Raw genomic sequence first — 20,511 nt, forward strand, 5'->3', positions numbered from 1 at the left:
TGGGATTGGTTGGTGGTTGCAGATCTAAAATACGTTTTGCTGATCCATAGAGAAAGTGAATTGCTTGTTTTTCTGGAGCTGTAACTTCATACACTGTCAAATTGTTTTTGTTTGTACAGAATAACAGTATCACTGTAATCACATAATATGTGACTGTGGGCTTGGGCTGTATCAGAGAGGGAAGTTTAACTTGCTGCTGATTACAGATAGAGTTCAGGTGTTCATCTGGTGAAGAGATGATGTATGGGTTAGAGATCTCGTTATGGGAAGCAGATCTATGAAAAGTGCAGTCCACAGCCTAAGAGCTTTGCAAAGGCAACTGACAGACTGTTGGTTTACAGAAGGGATGCATACCGAGGAAGGCAAAGAAGATGGTGAATGGTCTAGAGGAGAAGCCACACAAAGAGCAGCTGAGTAACTTGGTTTTGTTCTGCCTGGAGAAGAGGAGACTGAGGGGAATCCTTGTAGCATTTACACTTTCTTCACAAGGGAAGCATCAGCAGGCATAATCTCTTCTCCGTTGACTGTGGAAGCACCCAGGAGAACAGCATGAAGCTGTGTCAGGGGAGGCTTAGGTTAGATGTTAGGAAAAGCTTTGCCCACTACAGTGACTGTGCACTGGAACAGTCTTCCACTCTGGGGAAATGGTCACAGCATCAAGCCTGAGTTCAAGAAGCATTTGGACAATGCTCTCAGGAGCATAGTGTGGTTCCTGGGGCTGTCCTGTGCAGGGCAAGTTGGAATTTGATTATCTATGTGGCTCCCTTCCAACTCAGGAGTCTCTATTATTCCATTAATAATATTGAATAAGTGAGTTTGAATTCTGATTCTTTTTTGATTCCTAGTATTTACACAAGCTTTTCAAAAGAGACCACCATAAAGGCCAACGATATCATGAGAAACAGATCAGTCTTTATGCTGAATATGATCGACCAAACTTACTTCCATTTCTCAGAGACAGCACACACTGCCCACTGGAGAAGGTAAGCCCCAAAAATCTAAGCATAAGTCCTTGATTTTTATTAAGGTCCTGGTCTGTAGCTTGTAGTCTTGTGAATTTCAAGCTGTGTCTGGTACTGCCCTCTACTGCCAATATGAGGGATCCTTTAAGTTTGTGACCATCACCTGCAGTTTGGTTTGCAGAGCTGATGACACCTGAGACTTTCCTCTCTCAGCTCACAGGGCAGAAATTCATGGGTATTTTTAATGCAGAAGTTCTGACTACAGTTCTGACTACAGTTCTAGCTACAACATATCTACTCATCAGTGCTTAGCCTCACTGAACATAGATTATGGGTTCAAGAAATTGACAATCATTTTGCCAAATCTAGGAGCTGTCAGTGTTAGATCTTGAAAAACCAGTAGCTGTAACTGTAGTTATTCTATCTTTCTATTGTAAGGCCATAAGTTTCTGTTGAATAATATACACAATATACATCACTGAACTAACAGGGCTAAAAGTATTTTGTCTTTGCAATTTGGGTAATACACTTGAGGTTTTACAGAGTACCAGGTTTCCATCTTCTAATATTTTTATATTTTTTTTCTATTTTCTTTCCTTGCTCTTTCTTGTCAAATTACAAAATGCATAAAGGGAATGCCAATCTTGAGTTGTTTCCCCTGCCTGAATTAATGTGAAACAAATGGAAATTCTAAGTTTTCCAGTTTAGATGGGTCAGTATTTTATTATTTGTATTTGTTGCTGTTAATGGCTGAGCAGAGCAGACCTTACCTATCCATATGCAGCTATAATGATGACACAGTGGAGTATGAATGTTGAATTACATGGTTAACATTCCAAAGAAAACTAGTACTGTTCCTGGTACCTCTCTTGTTTTGCATGTTTTTGTCTACTGGAAAATACGTTCTTATATTATTATACATTCTTAGATTGGAGAATTGGGATTTGTTGAAACCATTGCCTGAAACTAGATTGACTAGTTTAGGCAGTGAGCCTGCGAGGTTTCCAGCCAGAAACTTTTTTCTACAATATTGGCTTACTTGTTTTTAATTTTATGATTCTTAGTTTCTGCCTTATGTGTTATTCATGTGATCATGGTTTTATGTATAAAACCTTACCTGCATTTTTCTTTAATTTTGAGGCAAATTAATTTTAGTTATTGCATGTCCAGCCTCCTGTCTTTAGTGGCAGGTGGTGCAGAAAAGTCCTGTGTGAAACTGATCCTCATTGCAGGCATTGCTTTGCTGAACATACAGGCTTTGAGCAAGAATAGGTCAGAGACCCATCAGCTTCTGGAAGGTGTGGTACAGTAATCACCAAAGTCAAGAGAGAATGTCAGAAAAAATGTGTAATTCTAACCTTAATGTTAAAATGTTAACATCTTTCAGTAAGAAGCTAAGGAAGAGACAAAAAGATGCTATTAATTCTGTAATTATACTTCTTACCATGCATGCTGTATAATAACACTTCTTGTGACATACAGATCTTCATTCTAAGAAATTGAAAAGGGGACTAAGAATTTCCCAGTTACTACTATTTTCGCTTCCTGTTAAGTGTATAAACTGCAAAAAGCAATTTCTGTTTGAAAAAAATCTGCTCTTTTTATTGTTCTAATGAAATTATAAACTCATCAAGAAGAAATAATTTGTGCTCTCTAGAAGTAAGCCACTTTTAGTCAAGTACAGTTTAGCAAACATTTTAAAAATGAGCTGGAAGAGAAGTAGGAATGTTCCCTGTTTTCCTCTAGAGGGAGCATGACAGTCAGGAAATGGCAGTGTCTAGAACTACTGAATACCTGGTGCTTTGTAGTTTACCTTTTAAGTGGAGAGGAAAAAGAGGGCTGTCAGCTTTGTATATAACTTATTAGTACTATTCATACCTTCCTTCAGCTGAAGTACCTAGTTGGTAATTTGCTTACCCCTAGCCCAAAATTTGTTGTCCATAATTCTAATCTTCAGAGTAACCCTTCTGAAATAATGAGAATTGGAAGGAAAACTGAATTCCTACCTCATCTTTGATTGTAGCTATACTTTATGTATTTAAAACTTTGATTTCCAAGTGTGAAAGTTGGTGAACAGTTGTCTTTAGAGGAACGCTATGAATCTTGAGCTTGCTTTCTGTTTCCAAATTGGAAACAGACATGGCATTGTTTATGGCATACCAGCCCTGCTGATTTCCTGTTACTACAAACTTGTTGGTAATCAGTTTGGTAGTTTTTATAATTGTGCTGGTTTCCAACTACACACAGATTCTGCAGCTGCTGAAGATACTTAGCCCTCAGGTCTTTAAACCAAATTTACAAGAAATGCTTTCTCCATATTCTTTCACATTTGTTTTTTTTGCATTGTCTTCTTGGTACAAAATTTGGAGGGCACTCTCTCTCCTGAAACCATTCTGGTTACCCTGAAGAGATTTTCAGCCTTGTGTTATTAATGAATATCAAGCAGACTTCCATCACTAGAGACTACGTAAGTCCACCCCCAGGAAGCGAGTCTTGGTAGTAGATAACCTTGGTGTTTTGTATTAACCAACTTTTGGAGGCAGAATAAAGTTGCCAGTAGAATTAAAGGCAGAGATTGACATAGTCCAGACTGAAATACCTGTTCTGTCCCCAGATTTATTCAGTCTCAGAGAAGAATTTTAAAGAGAGTCATGGAAGTCACAGAGTTTCTCTTCTTAATTAAGGCCAGAGGACTTGGCAGTGCTTATTAAGGGAGCTGCGTTCCTGTCAAAATGAATAATGTAACTACACAGAAAAATCACTTCAAGCTTCTTGCAGCATTTGTGATCAATAAAATCTCATGTTGCATGGTTTCCATATATTCTCTTCTCTCTTCTCTTCCCCTACATTCAAGGCTCTTGAGATCTGCCAGCAGAGGAACTTTGTAGAGGAGACAGTCTATCTTCTGAGTAAGTAACTCAGAATAAATAACTGTGATCAATTACAACACTTTTAAACTTGTAATAAAGTTTATGGTATGAAGATATATTGTTTAATATTAAACCAAATTAGCATGATTTAGAAAATAAAACAAAGCACCAGATGGATATGATGTCTTAACTTCAAATATTGTGTTACTATGTTTTTTACTTGATGTTCTTCTGGGGTTCTGGAAGTGTTGCAGAGGCCATGGGGAGCAAGTTGGGTGGGGAGTTATTTCTGATACAATCTCCAAGAGAAGAGTAATACTGTTGGTTCTGAAAAGAGAGGATAAATTAAACAATTGTTTTATTCTAAATACGTCTTAAAAGCTTGGTACTATTTTTTGCTGAGATGAAAGATTTGCTTATATTGCTTTCTATCATTTTTTCCATTAAGTTAGTTGTAAATTAACTCCTTCAGCTGGCCAAGAAATCTACTCTGAATGAGAGGCATTGGAACACTTATATGTATGTTTTTGTATTAGTCATTAACAGAACAGTAAATATTTTTTAAACAATCTCTGGTTGAGTAAGAAGAATATTTTGTGGACCATTTCAGTCCAGTGGAGAGTAAGATTTACTAATAAATTTGTTTTGGAAGTAGTTCATATTTTCTGCTGCTTCTTCCTGTTTCCTCTTATTTTTCATGGGTGTAAGCTGTGCTATATTTACTGCAAATGAAGAGGGCTCATATGGGCCCTTGAAGCTGGTATTTCATGTTATAGTTTACATCTCTACACATACACACACTCCGCCTCATGTTAGATGTTGCTGCAGTTCAGAACCCCAAATAAGACCCAACACATCCTTGAGAAAGCATCCAGGTCCCAGTCCAGCAAACTGCTCCAAGCACTTATTCATATTATACTGATTTGCATTCCTACATCTGAATAGACTAGATTGGGTCATAGTTGAATTAGTCTGAGTCAACTTCATGCTTAGAAAATTCTTACTGGAAGAGCACTGAACGTGGTGAGCAATTAGCATTTATATCTCTTATTTTTCCTTCCAGGCAGAATGGGTAATAGCCGCAGTGCCTTGAAGATGATAATGGAAGAATTGCAAGATGTAGATAAAGCTATTGAATTTGCCAAGGAACAAGATGATGGAGAACTTTGGGAAGATCTCATTTTATATTCTATTGACAAACCACGTAAGTGGGATAGTTTCTGGGAAGCTTGCATGTGTGTAATGCTTTTGCAAATAAAGGATTAAATTGTTCACATGTATGTTAGAGAAGGTGTTTTTGTTTGGTCAGGGAAGTTTTCTAGTTTGTGAAGGACAACACAGCTGTCCTACTGTGCATAAAAACTTGCAGTAAGGCGGTGTGAGAGTATGCTACACAATGAATAAGCTCTGCATAATTATGTCCTTAATGAAAAATCAAGGGGACAGTAGTGCTTTTAGTTTAGCAGAATGAGACTTCATTTCTAGACAGCCTCAAAACACTGTCTGCAGGTTTGATGAGGATTTTGCATACTATTTTATTACAACTGCTTCCCTACGAGATTCTGAAAATGAAAAGCCTACACCTTTCTTCCCTCAGTAAAACAACTAACTAATTTTTTTCTGTGTTACAAAGGTAAGATTGGTAATAATGAGTGCATTTTGCCTTTCATTCATTATATGAATAGCTACTCCAAGTTAAAAGGTTAGATGCACTCAGAAACATAAGCATCACTGTTGTCAAGGAGGCAGATTCAAAGTTCAAATGACTAAGAAAGCAGAGAATTTTCTTAACTGTCCACTCCACTGGTTTTTGCCAACCCCTTCTGGGGCTTTAAATCAAGACTGTAAAGACTCTTGGAACCTCTTTTCTGGGGAATTGACAGTCCTGTAGAATTAGTGTCAGAATATGTATCTTTTCATCCCTTGGTTGCTAATTTTGAAAGGAAGAAGTGACCAGAATCTTTTAAACGTCAAGAAGAATGGCATTCTCAAATTACCCATACTTGAATGCATCACTAAAGTCAGTGACACCTTTAGAGCAAAAGGGATTCGAAACATACAGAATTCTCTCAGTAACTCTATGTAACAGTTTCTGCCTGTGTGTAGAGCAGCTCTACTGATATTCCTCAGTTGTGGGGGTTGAAGGAAAAACACAGCCTTGAGTCATCATTCTAGTGGGTTTTTTACCCAGATGCCCTTCAAAGAGCAAAAGACTTCTATCATGTCACTCTCATCAATGTTTAGAAACACACTGAAATCAGGTTAGGTGCTTGAAAGTTCGTTTTTATACCCTGGAACTGGGAATGGAATTACCACATAAAGTAGTTCTTAGTTAGTAGTTAAACACTATTCGTTTGAGTGCTCTTTTTATTGAATCAAAATGCATTATTTACTTGTGAGTTTGTCCTGGAGACTCAGTTACTACTTTGCTGAATACACTGGAAGTTCTATAAGTTGCCAGACTGTATCTTCCTCACTTTCCCAAAGGCTTGTATTCAAGTTAATACAGCTGCAAGAAACATACAAAGACTGTGAAAGAGACTTAGTGTTTTCACTTATTAGAGAACTGTCAAGTAGCTTGTCACCTTAGTATCTTTTAATCAGGTATTGTGCTGGATTGTTTTTCTTAATTTCTTTGCCTCTTGTTTTTCACAGCTTTTATTACTGGTTTGCTGAACAATATTGGAACCCATGTTGATCCTATTCTTTTGATCCATCGCATTAAGGAAGGCATGGAGATTCCTAATTTGAGAGACTCACTAGTGAAAATTCTTCAGGACTACAACTTGCAGGTAGATGTTGCATTCTTCATGAGATACTAATTTTCAGAGAGACAGCAAACCATCTTTGTCACTGAACAGCACAGTAAATTGCTATCATGATTTGTTCAGTCATTGGTCATGGACATTGTGGGCCCACACAAAACTATGAAATAGTGGAAATTTGATGAGATTTCTTGATGGCATCTAGCCCTTCTAAATGTCTACCATACTGTCAGAAGCCTGGTGGGTAAGTACAACTGGAAGCATCTTGAGTGATTCAGCCTGTTTTACAGTGCCCAGCTGTTTAATATTGGAAAGTTTCATGACCGGTACTTCTCATTCTGTTTCACATGAATGCAGAAGCAGAATGGAGGCAGAATGCAACATGCCCTCACTGAAACATTCATCAGGTGTTAGAGTCATATGTTAAGTATCATACTAACTGAAGGAAGATGAACTTTTAAAATCAAATTCATGTCAGTGGTGCAGAATCAGTTGGTTGGAGCATGATTCTAATAATGCTGAGGTTGTAGGTTCAATTCCTGTATTATGGACCATTCACTTTAGAGTTGGACTCAATGCTGCTTCCAACTCAGAATATTCTGTGCCTGTGTTGCTGTTTATGCATTTTTTTAAAATGGACTGTTCACTGGATTATGGAAGCTCTTGCCCCAGCATAATTATACAGATATGCGCAGTCCCCTGCATGTTTGGTTCTGAGATGTTTGTAAGAGCTTACAAGAAGCATATCTTTAAGTGTTCCCTGTAAGTAGCCAGCAGATTGTGTTGCACTGCATATTTTAAATCTCTCCCCTACAGAAGGAGTATGAAATGAACTTGAATTTTCTGTTATGCTGTTCTCCATTGCTCTGCTGAAAAATACAAATGCCTACAGTGTGACTGTGCAGAGTCCAAGAAAATGTAGCTCAGTAGGCAGCTGAAACTCTGATTTTCTGAGCCTCAAACATTTGTTCCCTGTCTGCTGTTAGTCTTTCAACGTTTCAGGGAAACAGATGCACTCAATGGTTACATTAATGTCATGGCTGGTATCTTGCTAGGCCGTATCTCCCTTCAGGGCAGGGTTTAAGCCTTTCTAAGGCTTTTCCATTATTTTATTTTTATGTGAACTTCAGATTATGACTTCGGCTATTTCAAATAAGCATTTTACATTTCTTCCTCTCTCAACACTTGTAAATAGATACATGTTTGCATATAATGCATGTTTTAGCATTACTTCAGGTTTTGACTTCATTGGGTGACGTCCAAAGCTAGTATCCTTCCAAAATGGGGGATGGCTAAATACCATGCTGCATTTCAACAGTTGCATGTTAATCTTGCTGCTGTCAGTACCACCACTGATCCTCCTGTTCCCGGATTCTCATTAAATCAAAATTTGTTGTGTTTTCAGGCAAACTGAGGAAGTGCTGTAAGCATAGCTAAAGCTTTACACATATACAGAGTACATTGCATGGCTTCAGACAAAGCTGATGACATCAGTATGGTCATATTTTGGGGATGGAAATACAATTTCCATCCCCAAAATATGACAACAATTTTTTCTTCAAATACCTTTTAACAGAATTACTTTTGGATTAAAAGCATGTATTTAATCTTGAGAATGATATCTAAAATAATTTACTGTTAGCATTGAAATGATTTATGAAATTCAAATTAATTGGTTTTGAAGTAGAGTTGGATAGCTCTAGGGCTAAAATTTAGATTTCATAGGGATAATAGAAATTAGTGAATCTTAATGTAATTTGTGCTTGGCTTTCTTGTATGATGGAAAAAAGTATAGCCCAAAAAAAGGCAATACTTCATTAGAGAAGTGTAAGTTATAGTTTAAAATAAGTTCCTTAAGTTCCTTAAGTGTTACTGGCAACATGAAATGCACTGTTCATGAACAGATGGTATATCTACATTGAAATTTAGAGATCTTATTGCTGGTCTTGCACACTCACCAAAGTAGCCACTTTTATAGAGGGACCCAAATTTCCTAGAGGGACTATTTTTGTTATTGCTGCCTCATTAGGTGTTTTAAAGCTAGTCTTAAGTGTGTTTGTGTGATGTGTGGTCATACCTCTGCACATGCTGTGTAGGTTCATGCTGAGAAGTCACTGGCCTTTATTCTGGCCTAGCAGAACTCTGGATTTTAGTAGAAATCACTTGATGTGTAGCATGGAGCATATACCAGACATTTTGAACTTACTCAGAAATACAAATTTCATTGGCTAGGATTTTCTATATCTTCATCTTTTCGAATCTCAAGCTCTGTATGCATATGTTTTATTGTTCTCATTTTCAAAGGCAAAAAGAGTCTTGTGCTAGGATCCATGAAGAAGGAGGGCAGGTGGAAAGAGAATCTGCTGCTTGACTTGCAAGCCACTGCCTAACACAAAAACTGTGCTGGTCTTTTCATAATGATGGCTTCCCAAAATATGTTACCACTGTGCCATTATGTTGTTTAGTTGTGGGCTCCTTTTGCAAGCCCTGATAAAATTGTTTTATGCCTATGTAAGCATGCAAATGCAAATTTCCTGTTATGCTCTTGAGTTTCCATACCAGTAAACTTTACTTAGGTGTGATGTCAAATACGGGTAGGAGTTAAAAGCAGTGCCTTTTACAGACTTTGTCCTTTTGAGAACAGTCCTTTCCATCCCAGCAAAACCAAGTAAATCAAACTGAGTATCTACCAAACTATGTGTGACTCACAGTATGCATTAGAGGATCCAACAAGGAAGTCTACTAATGCAAATTTTGTTGTAATTTTTTTTAATATGAAATCTTCCTTGAATAGTTTTTCAATAATGTTGGCAGATTGCAGACTGATGGCTTCACTTTAAAAAATTGCCATCCACTAGATGAAATGCTGCCACTGCTCTATATGCTACTCTAAGCTAACCTCAGCTTTGTGGTTAACCTTTGAAATCTGATCACTAACAACCAACCAAGCATAGCACTAAAGCAGAATTAGATATTGTTTTGGGCAAAAATAAAACACAGATCATGTACAACTTTTTTCTGCAATTCCACCACGAGCTTAAAACTGAGCACACTTCTAACTATACCCCTAAGCAGAGAAATATTTAAGTGGTTTTTTGAATTGGGATTAAACCTTGAAGTGATTTTTTGTTGGTTTTTTTACCCATGAAGATAATTAATTTTGATGTTTTGTCATTGACATTGTTTGAGTTAATGTATTAAAACCATAGTACATAATCAAATGACCCTGATTGTAATGATGAAAGTTTATTTACTGCTGAAATGATGCTGATTTTAGTGTTTATATACAGTAACATTCACAAACGACAAAGTTATAGTTCTTTGAATTTTAATAGGATAATATTTTATCACATAAAGCACAGTCTGAAGCTTTTTTACTGCGTCTGAAATCTACTTTGTTGCTGTCATAAATTTATAGATAAATTAGACAGGTTGTCTTAAAGAGAAACCTGCTTACTTATTAGAAATTACACATTCCTAGTGCATTTTTAAGTGCAAATGAATCACCATTCTCCAGGTTTCTAAAGCATTGTATCACATATCTCCCAGAGAAGGCCGATAGTAAAATCTCCTTATTTGTAGACTTGTGAGTTAATTATAAGCCTGTTATGCTTTCCAAATCTATAAAATAGGTGTCTTTTCAGCTTTGGTTTGTATCTGAATGAAATGCAGGAACTGCTTGTGGTATTGGAGGAGTCTTGTTTTAGAAAGAACTGCTTCATTTTTCACCCTTTCTATGTCATTTGTTTAAATAAATCTTTCAAAGATGTTGGTTTTCTAAGACTCCTTTTCCCCTAGCTTTAAAATACAGAAGCAATTTGTTTAGATGTAATACTTTGAGATTTTGTGGATTAGCCATTTTACTCAAACATTGACTTACTAGTTTGCACTTTGATTGAACCTGCAGGAACTCTGATCGGTAACAGACATTAATCCATTCACAGAATTCACATCTATCCATTCATAATAGAGTTTATGAACTAGAAGAACCTAATAACAATACAATGAATGCTGCTTGGAACAGCACCTGAAACAATTGTTAGGTTCTGAACTTGAACATAACTAAAAAGCTTTCAGACACCTTGGAGGCACTAGAGGGCAGGTGGCAGCTTGCACAGGGGGACATGTGCCTTTTGGCTGTAAAGACTAAAAATAATGTGGTTTTAGTGTGGCAGTGATGCTATTTGAAAGAATTTAGTTAGCTGGCCTTGAGAAACCTGGACTTCTTTGTGGGTTAAGCTGAATCAAGGCCTAAATTAATTCCCATAGTTTTGAGTATTTGCTTTAAAAATAACTCCATGCTGCAGTGCTTTTCTTTAAAGATAATGTTAGGCTTGATTTACAAATGTAAATCAAGACTTTTCCAATCAAGTAGAATGGTTTATGCCTAATATCTTCCCTAATACAGCCAGAAAACAAACTTTTTTTCACAATAACAGTTTTGGTTTTAGCAATTTTCATTAATTTAATGAAAGGCATTATTATGTTTTATATGCCTAAAACTTTCTGTAGGTGCATGCTACTGTCATGCTTGTGCTCACAATTACATGCTTTTAAAGGATAAATAAAATATAGTTTCATCCTCAATTCTGTTTCTTCTTGGAAAGTGGTTTCATCGCAGATTTATGCCCAATGTCAGTTTTAACTAGTTCAACTTAATCGTAGGGTGCACAGTTACCTATTTCTCTCCCCTTTATTAAAGTTCCCTCTCTCTGGACTCAAATTCCCTTTACTTTCTGTAAGTCTCAAATTACCCATTTTTGAGGTCTTCAAATAAATTTCTTCAGAAGTGCTGAGAATTTATTATATTGAGAATAGATATTTTACATTCTGCATTGCAATTTTTTCTTTTATGTAATAATGGCTGCCTACTGTATTCCATTTCTAGCAAAATAAGGTCAGTCATTAAATGTGGTATGGAAAGATCTTAGTACTGTTTAAATAATGGGAGAAAGTGCATATTTCTTAAAATATACATTTTATCAGATATTTCTGTTATTCTTGGGTTTTAAGGCATCAAACAGTATTGAGGTTTTCCAGTGAGCTAGTGATGTCTGTTGTTTCCCTCTTCATTGTTCTTTCTTTTCAATGAATTTTTTCTATTAGCACACTGTATTTTAATTAAGAAATTCTAGGACACACTTCCATCTTCCATCCTATCTTTGTTTTGCTTCTTTCATTTGACATGGTCACAGCACCAAGGTTGTCAGACTTCAAGAAACATTTGGACAATGTTCAGAGGCACGTGGTGTGATTCTTGTCCTCTGCAGGGCCAGGAGTTGGACTTGACACAGTCCCATTCAGTTGTCCTTGCTAAAAGTTTCTTGTATTTTTTTCAAACCTAGCAACATTTTTCTTTATTTAGAACAAAATTTTACATTCTTTGTTGCCTTTGGATAAAGTTGGCAAGGGAAAGACATAGCCAGAATGTTCCTGAGATTATCGACAGATAAAAATTATTCATTCTCTAAGTATTTGCCTTGTAGATCTGCATTTACTTGCTGGTGCTCTGAAATGTTTTACAGCTCAATGTCTCCAATACTGGAAAAGTCTCATTCACCCACTGATGTGCCCAATTTGAAATGCTCACAGTGTTACTCAGTGTTAATTTTTTTTATGTACTTAGATTTGCAGTCTTAACTGCGTATCATTCTTAGCAGTGTGTCCTTATTACTTCAGAATGTGTATGTGAAAAGGTAGAGTTTTTGACAGTGTCCACCTGGCTGTAAAATCTATGATTGTATTTCCTCTTAGGTATTTGCATTAGCTGTATTTTGTACTGTCTTAGAATGCTCGGTATCTCCAGTAATACGAATGAGCAGAAGAAAGGAATGAACATTGCTTCTTTATACCTCTCTTTTAGTAGGGTTGATCACATTATAATTGACTGTGAGTGTCTTTGTGAAGCAGTTTTCAAAGGAATTGTTGTCTTGGAAAACAAATTTCCAAACATCAATTTGGGAGAAGGAAGAAAAAAGTCCAAAACACTTACTTGGGTTTGTTGTCTTTCCATACTTGCTCCATTAACTATTGTGCAATAAGGTTCTCTATAATTGTTATGCCCTTGCTTCTTCTGTGTTTCAAAACTATTTCAGGCAATGACAGGTCAATTTAATGAAAAATACCAAATAAGTCAAAAGGGAGCTGAGACTTTTGCTGAAGAGGAATGAACTAGGGACCTTTGGTTAGGTGCATAGACATTTAGTACTGCTTATTAAATGACTCCTCAGCAGGATATATATTTGAACAAAATGTATTTTGAATTCCACTGTAAAAATTCCTCTCTGTTGTTATTTTGTCAAGCCCATCTCATAGGAAGATGTTCATAATTATAATAATAGTATCTTTGTAAAGAATTCTATTTTTTGATGTTTGTTTTTGTTTTGTAGGGTTTTGGGGGTTTTTTTGTGGGCTTTTTATTTAGGTAGAAGTGATAGCAACAAAAGGTTGCTCCTTTGCCTCCTTTATAATGCCTTGAAAAGTTCTAAACATTCCTTGCACTCACTTTGGCAGCAAAAACAGAGTGGTGACTTGTCAAGATAGTTCATATACTCATCTGTTCAACAACCACTGTCTTTTATGTTCTTTGCACCAACAGATCTTGCTGCGGGAAGGATGCAAAAAGATACTCGTTGCTGATTCTCTTTCTTTATTGAAGAAAATGCATCGAACTCAGATGAAGGGTGTTCTAGTGGATGGTGGGTACAGAGGAAACATGATGACTTTCAATATTTGAAAGACTATTTTATATAGACTGTTTATATACCTCCTGACTGTCTGCTTTGGAAGCTGCACAAAAGCCTGCATTTTTTACCGTATCTGTAGAGTGTAGGAGGATACTAGATGCTTTTCCCCTTTGCAGAGGAATTACTTGTATCTCAAAAACTACAAGACCCAGCATGCAGCTTTTTCTCTTGATCAGTCTCTGCGTAGCCAGTAAAGTATTTTGTCCTGCATTTCCTCTGTAAAGGTGAAAATGATGGTTAGTACCAACATGGACAATCAGATGGTGATAATCTGCAACCAAAGCAAAAGATACAAGAAGCTTGCCAGAAACAGTTGAAAATATTTTGCAGGGTGCTAATGATGCATGTGAACAGTACTGTAATTCACACCAGCTGAGAGTTAATAGCCAGAGACAAAAGCTGACAGGACAGAGTACCAGAGCTTCTGCTCCATAATGCTGCAGAGTTAACAGCCACCCATCCCATGCTTCTTGTTTCAGTTTGCCTTTCATCTCTTCAGCACTGATCCTAAACAGCCTCAATCCTGCAGTTCTATCATCATCAAATGTAAAGATTTATCATGTTGTTATTAGAAATGTTACATCAGTATTGCTCTTCAATTTTTAATAGGTTGTTAGGCATCTTAAGTAAATGCTTTAGGACCAAGCTCCATTTCTGTAAGAGCAGTATGTTCATGCCTGCTTTATAAAAAGTAAACATGGAGTTTGTTAACAGAGCCTAATTTTCTTTTGTTTTGTTTTTCAGAGGAGAATATCTGTGAATCATGTCTGTCTCCAATACTTCCTTCAGGTAGGAAGCTTTTCTTGGAAAAAAAAAAAAAAAGAGGTTATAAATTTTTTTTTGTAAATTTCTTTAGTAGTATTTTAAGAAAAATTATTCATAAAAATGTGTAATCTCCTTTGATGATCACTGTATAAATTTCAATCTCCTATGCAAAGGTTGCTTTTGAATTCTGACATGGGAGTGGAGTCTAACTGAACATTTTTTGTTGCAGTAAACCCAGATATTATTTCTTATTCAACTTTGTCTTCCTTATTTTCTATTTTGATTACGTGGAATTCAAGGCAACTTTTAATTCCATCAGCATACATATTCTCAAAGATTATTGGAACCACAAACTTAGGCCACCAAATCTTGTCCATATCTGTTGGATTATTCACACTGAACTTGTAGACTGTAAAATGTTTTTGCGTGTATTTTTTGTCTGAATGGTGGTGAGTTCTTGGCTTCAGTCATGGGCACCACATTTGCAACATCTTAAAACCAACTAGCTTTAGACCAAAGTTGGTTTAGCTTAAAACCAACAACCTTGTAAAGGTAGTTGTAAAAATAGAAATTCAGGATGTTATTTCAGAGATGTTCATTCTTCAAGTCCAGAAATATCAATATAGTTGTTGGGTGTCTTAAAAAGAAGTAGTTTTACCAAGAGAATATCTGTTGTGGCCTGTTTAAGCAAGAATATATAATGCAAAGCATATGTACAGACATTTATTTGTTTTCTGGGTGTTAACAGCCTGATAGAAGCACTTACAGTTAATCTGGTTTCTGCCATTTTTCACTTAAATAAATAAATAAAAACAACGATACTGGGATCACGTGTAGCAATATACAGGCAAGGAGAATCTGGCAGAATTGAATGTGCTAGTGCTTTGAAGTATGTGTGTTGAGGTGAAAAGAGCCAAAGTGGAATGCAAATGATGCTTGTGAGTGAGATAGTTATTCTTTAGATATGTGAGTGTTGTATTAAGGGTTCTACTTTGGCTAAATATTCATTTGAGAATGAAAGCTGACATCTTGCACTTAGGCAGCTTGTTGCCAAATTTCAGGATCATGGCGTGCAGTGCAGGCTCTAGAACTGCTCAGTGTTCTGGTTCTCTTCACACTAGTGCAAGAATTTTTCTGCTATCTTTTCTTCAAAGCAGCTGCATTATTTGGTGGTAGTTTACTCTTCTCCCTGCCCAAATTTAGCATGTAGCATATATTGAGATGAAAAATTCCTGATAGGGAGGTATACAGTATCTCAACCACAGAAAAAATTGTTTTGGAACTCCATCACTGGCACACGTTTCCCGAACTCTTAATGGTTTCTATAAATGAGTCAGAATAATTTTGAAATTGTTTTGAGAGATGTTACTTGAAGTTTCTCTGTGTATGACAGAATGTGGGCATATATTGCTGTAGCCACTAAATCATTTGTTTCATAGCCCTGTTGAAATTAATTTATTTTTCTGTTTCCAGATGCATCCAAGTCCTTCAGTGTGGTAGTGTTCCACTGCAGACACATGTTTCACAGGGAGTGCCTGCCTGTATCTAACACGGTAAGGAATTAGCTTAATATGTCTGACACCTTTGCCAAAGATAAAGTGACACATTTTCTTTTCTCAGCTGTGGAGAAAGGCATGGGTCTATGAGGAATTGTATGATTACATGCATAACTTACGGTTATACCACATAGTAGTATGTGACCAAGAAAAGAGTTTAAGGATACTGCAACTAAAGTTCATCCAATGTAGAAAGAAATCACTACTGTTTGAACAGTATTTTATCACTTTCTGCAATCAGAATATATAATGCAACTCTGAGACATACAGGGAATACAGTCTCTCTGATTTTTTAATTATTTTCCATTCCAGCTTTTACTTTAACTAAACATACTCAAAGATGAGAACAAAGGTATTTTCCCAAGTGAACCATATTAAATGATTCTGACCTGGAAGACAAAAATCAGTCATTTCAGAGTGAATTTTTAAATATCTTTGTAATCATCCTTATGGTCAAAACAGTTTTTTCTTTGTAAGTTGTTTGGGGGGTTAGTTTGTTTGTTCAATTAACACAAAGCAAAAAAATATAACTTGTAGATATAACAGGGTTTAAATATAGGGATGAAAGCATTCGAATGGTAACAAAATCACATAGAAAATTAAATGTAAGTCTTTGAGATTCTGTATCTATCTCTGAACATTAACATGCAGTGAAAAAATAGCTTTAGTGAATCACTTCATCTGTAAACAAAGTGCTTGTAGCCATATGGTACAGCATGGATACTTAAATATGTTAGGAAAAGCTGAAAATATTAGATCATTTGTACAAGTCCAACAACTAGTAGATATTTCTTCAATATTTACCACAAATTTTATTGTGAGAAATAATCTAAAATTTATCTACCATTCTCAATTTTCTGCGGCAAGTGACTGATTAGGTGGGATTTTTAAATGTTACGTAGATATTATATGATATCTATTCATAGACAGTATGTATGAATAGAGGGGTGTATACATGTAACAGAGCCAAATTTCCTCTGTTACATTGTAATATGTGGCCTTAGGTGATCCATCATGTTACTGAAATGTAAATAGTGCCTGCACAAAATGCACACAGGGCTAAACACAGAGTAACAATAAACACATCTTTGATGTCAAATGACAGTATTTGGGCCCTGATCTCAGTTGTTGGAAATCTGTGGAGCACTACCCAAAGACAGAGCTGTGACTAAGGCATGCAGTGGTTATAGGAGCTCACCAAGTGACTTTACTCTCATCTTTATATATGAAGATAATCAGTGATACTTTTCATTTTTGGTGTGGAGAAAGTTTGTCATTACTCCTCTGGCAGGTGGCAGTGAGTGCTGGGCTGTGCTGCCCTCTGACTCCAGAACAGCCTGTCTTACTATGTTTTTCTATATTGTCTTCCCTCACCTATCCATGACTGTTGATTGGGAAAAGTCTGACTGTGAGCAGTAATGTTGAGAAGGGCATTGGCACTTTTAATTCATCTTCACACATTCTGATGTGGCTACATTTCTCTGAGAGATTCCTGTTTTCTTTTTTGATTTAGGTATCTTCTGTCCAGTTCTGCAATATATGCAGTGCCAAACACAGGGGGCCAGGAAGTGCAGTCCTGGAGATGAAGAAATAGCAGTGGCCTAGTTCTCCATGTCAGTCAGCGACACCAAATCTGTTAGGACCATAAGAGCCACTGTAATTTTCCATTTCTGTATATAATTTTGATTGTGATTCAAAAGTGGTTCCTGTAGTTTATCCTGTTTATTGAATATTTTGGGTAATGAAAAAATGTGAAAATCTTTGTCTGGTAAGTCTTTGTTATGCAATTCATATGTCATGGTTCCTTTGCTCAGCTTGTTACTTCATTCTGGAACAGAAAAAAAAAAATAAAATGTGAAACAAAAAACCCATGCGATTTAGAGATTTGTGTTTGCTATCAGTTAATGTGCATTCAGTTTGGAACCACATCAGGCTTATGGTTGGATATTGTAAAGAAAAATGTAGTGCCATGAATTCAGCTCACCAGACTACTTCAGTCCTGATTTAGTCTATTTACCTTGAGACCCACAGGAGTCTGACTCCTTTCAGTGAAATTGCTTTAGAACTTGAAGTTGTGTGCCAACTCTTATTTTCAGTTAACAAATTTGTTAGCTGTGAATTCCATACATTGTTAATTTGCCATCATTACACATTCATAGTTCATTAGAAACTGGGTAATTTCTCAATTAATCTTCACAGTGTAGTAGTTTAAAGTGAGTTTTTCTCACGTTCGACTCATCCAGAAACTTTATTTTTAAAGTCGGCAGTAGGTCTCTATGCTTATTTTATGTGTGGTTGAAGTGCATGGTTTCATTTAAGTGCAAGAGAAGAAAATGTATCTGACTTTTCAAAGGTAAGATCTCTAGAAGTTTCTTCTGGAATTAGCAATTTAACAACTAAGTTAAATAAGTCAATTGGATGTTAACAAAATGATATTTTTCATTTGAACTGCATTCTGTTTTGTTGATCCAAAGGAAGTGATCTTTGAGAATGTCTTCACAGTAATATAATCTGTTTATAATATATGCTGGCTAAATTCAAAATAAGCATCTTTTCCTTAAGAAAAGTAATCAGAACTCCCAAGTTATTTTTCTGGTTTTTAATAAGTTGAGTTTGAGAGCAAAAATTTTTTTTTTTTGCCATCAAATTAACTGTTAACTGTTTGAACAAGTTAACATGGTAACATACTAAGTTCTAAATCAATGGTATATACTGCAGTCTATCTGTAAAACTGGAAAATATGGTACCTCTAATACAACACCTTCTTCTATACCTTATTCCCATGAAAGTACACCTTAAAATAATTTCTAATGTGGAAACTTGGATTTCTAGTTTATGTATATTCGTAATAATCTTTTAAAATCCTCTGGGCAATTGGTATAGCAATCTGAAGAATGATTTTGTGTTGTCCACTCTGCAGATTTGTATAATACTGGAATAAAAATTTATGTGTTTAGAAATGCTAGGATTTACTCTGCATGATTACATAGGCAAAACAATCATTAAAAGAATAGATCTTCTCAAAAGCATACTGATCTTTTGTGTTAACACAGGCAGTTGAGGAAAAAATAAAAAAAAATGCAAATTATTAATGAACATAGATTGAGTGGAGTAACAGAAGGGTAGAAGGTTTGTAGTGCAGGACATAGTCTGCATACATCAAGCTTCACCCATAAGAATTTGTGCCTGGTTTTGCAGCTGTTTGTTTTCAGCAGCTAGTACTTATTCTCAGGTATATTGTTCTTTTATCCATTCTTCACTACACTGATCAGGAAAGCTGCTTTGATTCCTAGTAAATGAAATGTTCCAGTGACCTCAAGGGTTGTTTCACCATGATGCTTGAGTTAATGCATGCCATGCATGTAAAAGTTAAAAACTTTTTTAAACCTCTCTTCCTCAGTAGCTTTAAACAGTTTTTCTATGTTCTATCTTAAGAATGCAATAAGCTGTCAGCTTACAGGAGGAAAAAGTCAACCTACTTCCATAGCTGTATATGGAAAAGTGTCCTGTAGATTAGAGTTACATGATAATTTCAAGAGCGTATATTTTTTTTCTTCAGCTTGGCCTTAAATTCACTAAAGCATTTATCATTTTGTGACTCAGTTTGCTAGTCTGTCATCATCAGCAATCATACTGCATTATAGCCTGGCATATTCTTTGCATTATGCAAGTAATTTTAAATCACTGTATGAAAATCTAATCAAAATCTTCACTAAATCCAAAGCTTCTTTCATTTGGGCTTCAGGGACTACCCTTTTCATGTTTTTGAAGTCTAAATTTGCTCATTAAGATTCAGCAGGATATGTGCAGACTTGACTTTGATACACTCTTCTTCCTAAGAAGCCTTTACATCATAGAAAACATCTGATATTAGAGTCTAAAATATTCAGCTACCCAAGAGCTTTTCTTCTGAAGAAAAACTTGGCCTAAGAATAAACTGTAAAATTGCAAAACATATCAGAAAAGTACAGAGTAGCACTTAATCAGTTTCAACTGCACTTTCTTCAGATGCGAAAGCTCTTGTGCTTCTAAGGTAAACTTCAAATAAACTTAAAAGCTATTTTTTCTCTGATACATCCATTTCTGTGTGAGTTCTTGACCAATAAAGGTAACTGAAACGATTTGTGGTGGATCAAGTAAGTATAAATTGGTTTATCATATCAAAAGAGAGAAAACTATTTTGGCTTGTAAGCAGGACATCTCACCTTCCCCCATAAGAAATTATGTTGTTAACCAATCAGATAACTTAAACAGGACAAACTGTCTTGTAGAAAGTTATTTTTATGCCTTGGGGTTTATACTGGTCTCCCAACCAGCAAAAACCATCTTGCTGTTGAAGTGAGATATGGCAAAATAGATTGGATTTCTGACTGACAGACACTCACTTTACAAACTATAAAAGCCATGCTAAACTTTCAAAGAGCAGAAATCTTCTATACATTTTCCTGGAAATGTATGGAGCTTTCCCCATGAGTAGAGATGACTGCTTTGCAGTTATTTTCCAGGGGTTAAGTGAAGTAATCTGTGTACATTACTGTCATTTTGGCTGTAAGTTACATTTGACTCCTAATCAATACTATTTCTTTTGGTAGCTTTACTATAGGTACCTTGATACAGGGCATTATGCTGTAATCTAGTAGTAGTTCTTAACTTTTATAGTTTGTAGTAAGTAATTCTGATCAAGATTTTTATGTGTTATTTCATGTCTGTTTAATAAATAGTTCATTTTATAAATAGACCTTGATCTGCCATCCTCAGAACTTGCCAAAGTGATTTCTTTAATTTAAACTGTTGTCAAAATCCGGGCCTAAGGCAGGGCTTGTTTAAAGCTCCCGCTCATCCTATGA

The 20,511-nt window shown here is 35.9% G+C and overlaps 1 protein-coding gene across 1 annotated transcript in view; it reads left to right on the forward strand.

Moving 5' to 3' along the window:
• VPS41 (VPS41 subunit of HOPS complex) overlaps window positions 1–17,544 on the forward strand; it is a 106,685-nt gene extending 89,141 nt beyond the window's left edge. The window contains exons 22-29 of the mRNA XM_058022410.1: window positions 846–983; window positions 3,817–3,871; window positions 4,896–5,036; window positions 6,488–6,624; window positions 13,196–13,295; window positions 14,088–14,132; window positions 15,582–15,661; window positions 17,178–17,544. Of these exons, the coding sequence (XP_057878393.1) occupies window positions 846–983; window positions 3,817–3,871; window positions 4,896–5,036; window positions 6,488–6,624; window positions 13,196–13,295; window positions 14,088–14,132; window positions 15,582–15,661; window positions 17,178–17,258 (777 nt within the window). The 3' untranslated portion in view covers window positions 17,259–17,544. The remainder of the gene's footprint in view (window positions 1–845; window positions 984–3,816; window positions 3,872–4,895; window positions 5,037–6,487; window positions 6,625–13,195; window positions 13,296–14,087; window positions 14,133–15,581; window positions 15,662–17,177) is intronic.
• Window positions 17,545–20,511: the final 2,967 nt, after the last annotated feature.

Source organism: Melospiza georgiana, chromosome 1 (genome assembly GCF_028018845.1).
Source record: "Melospiza georgiana isolate bMelGeo1 chromosome 1, bMelGeo1.pri, whole genome shotgun sequence".
NCBI classification, from domain to species: Eukaryota; Metazoa; Chordata; class Aves; order Passeriformes; family Passerellidae; genus Melospiza; species Melospiza georgiana.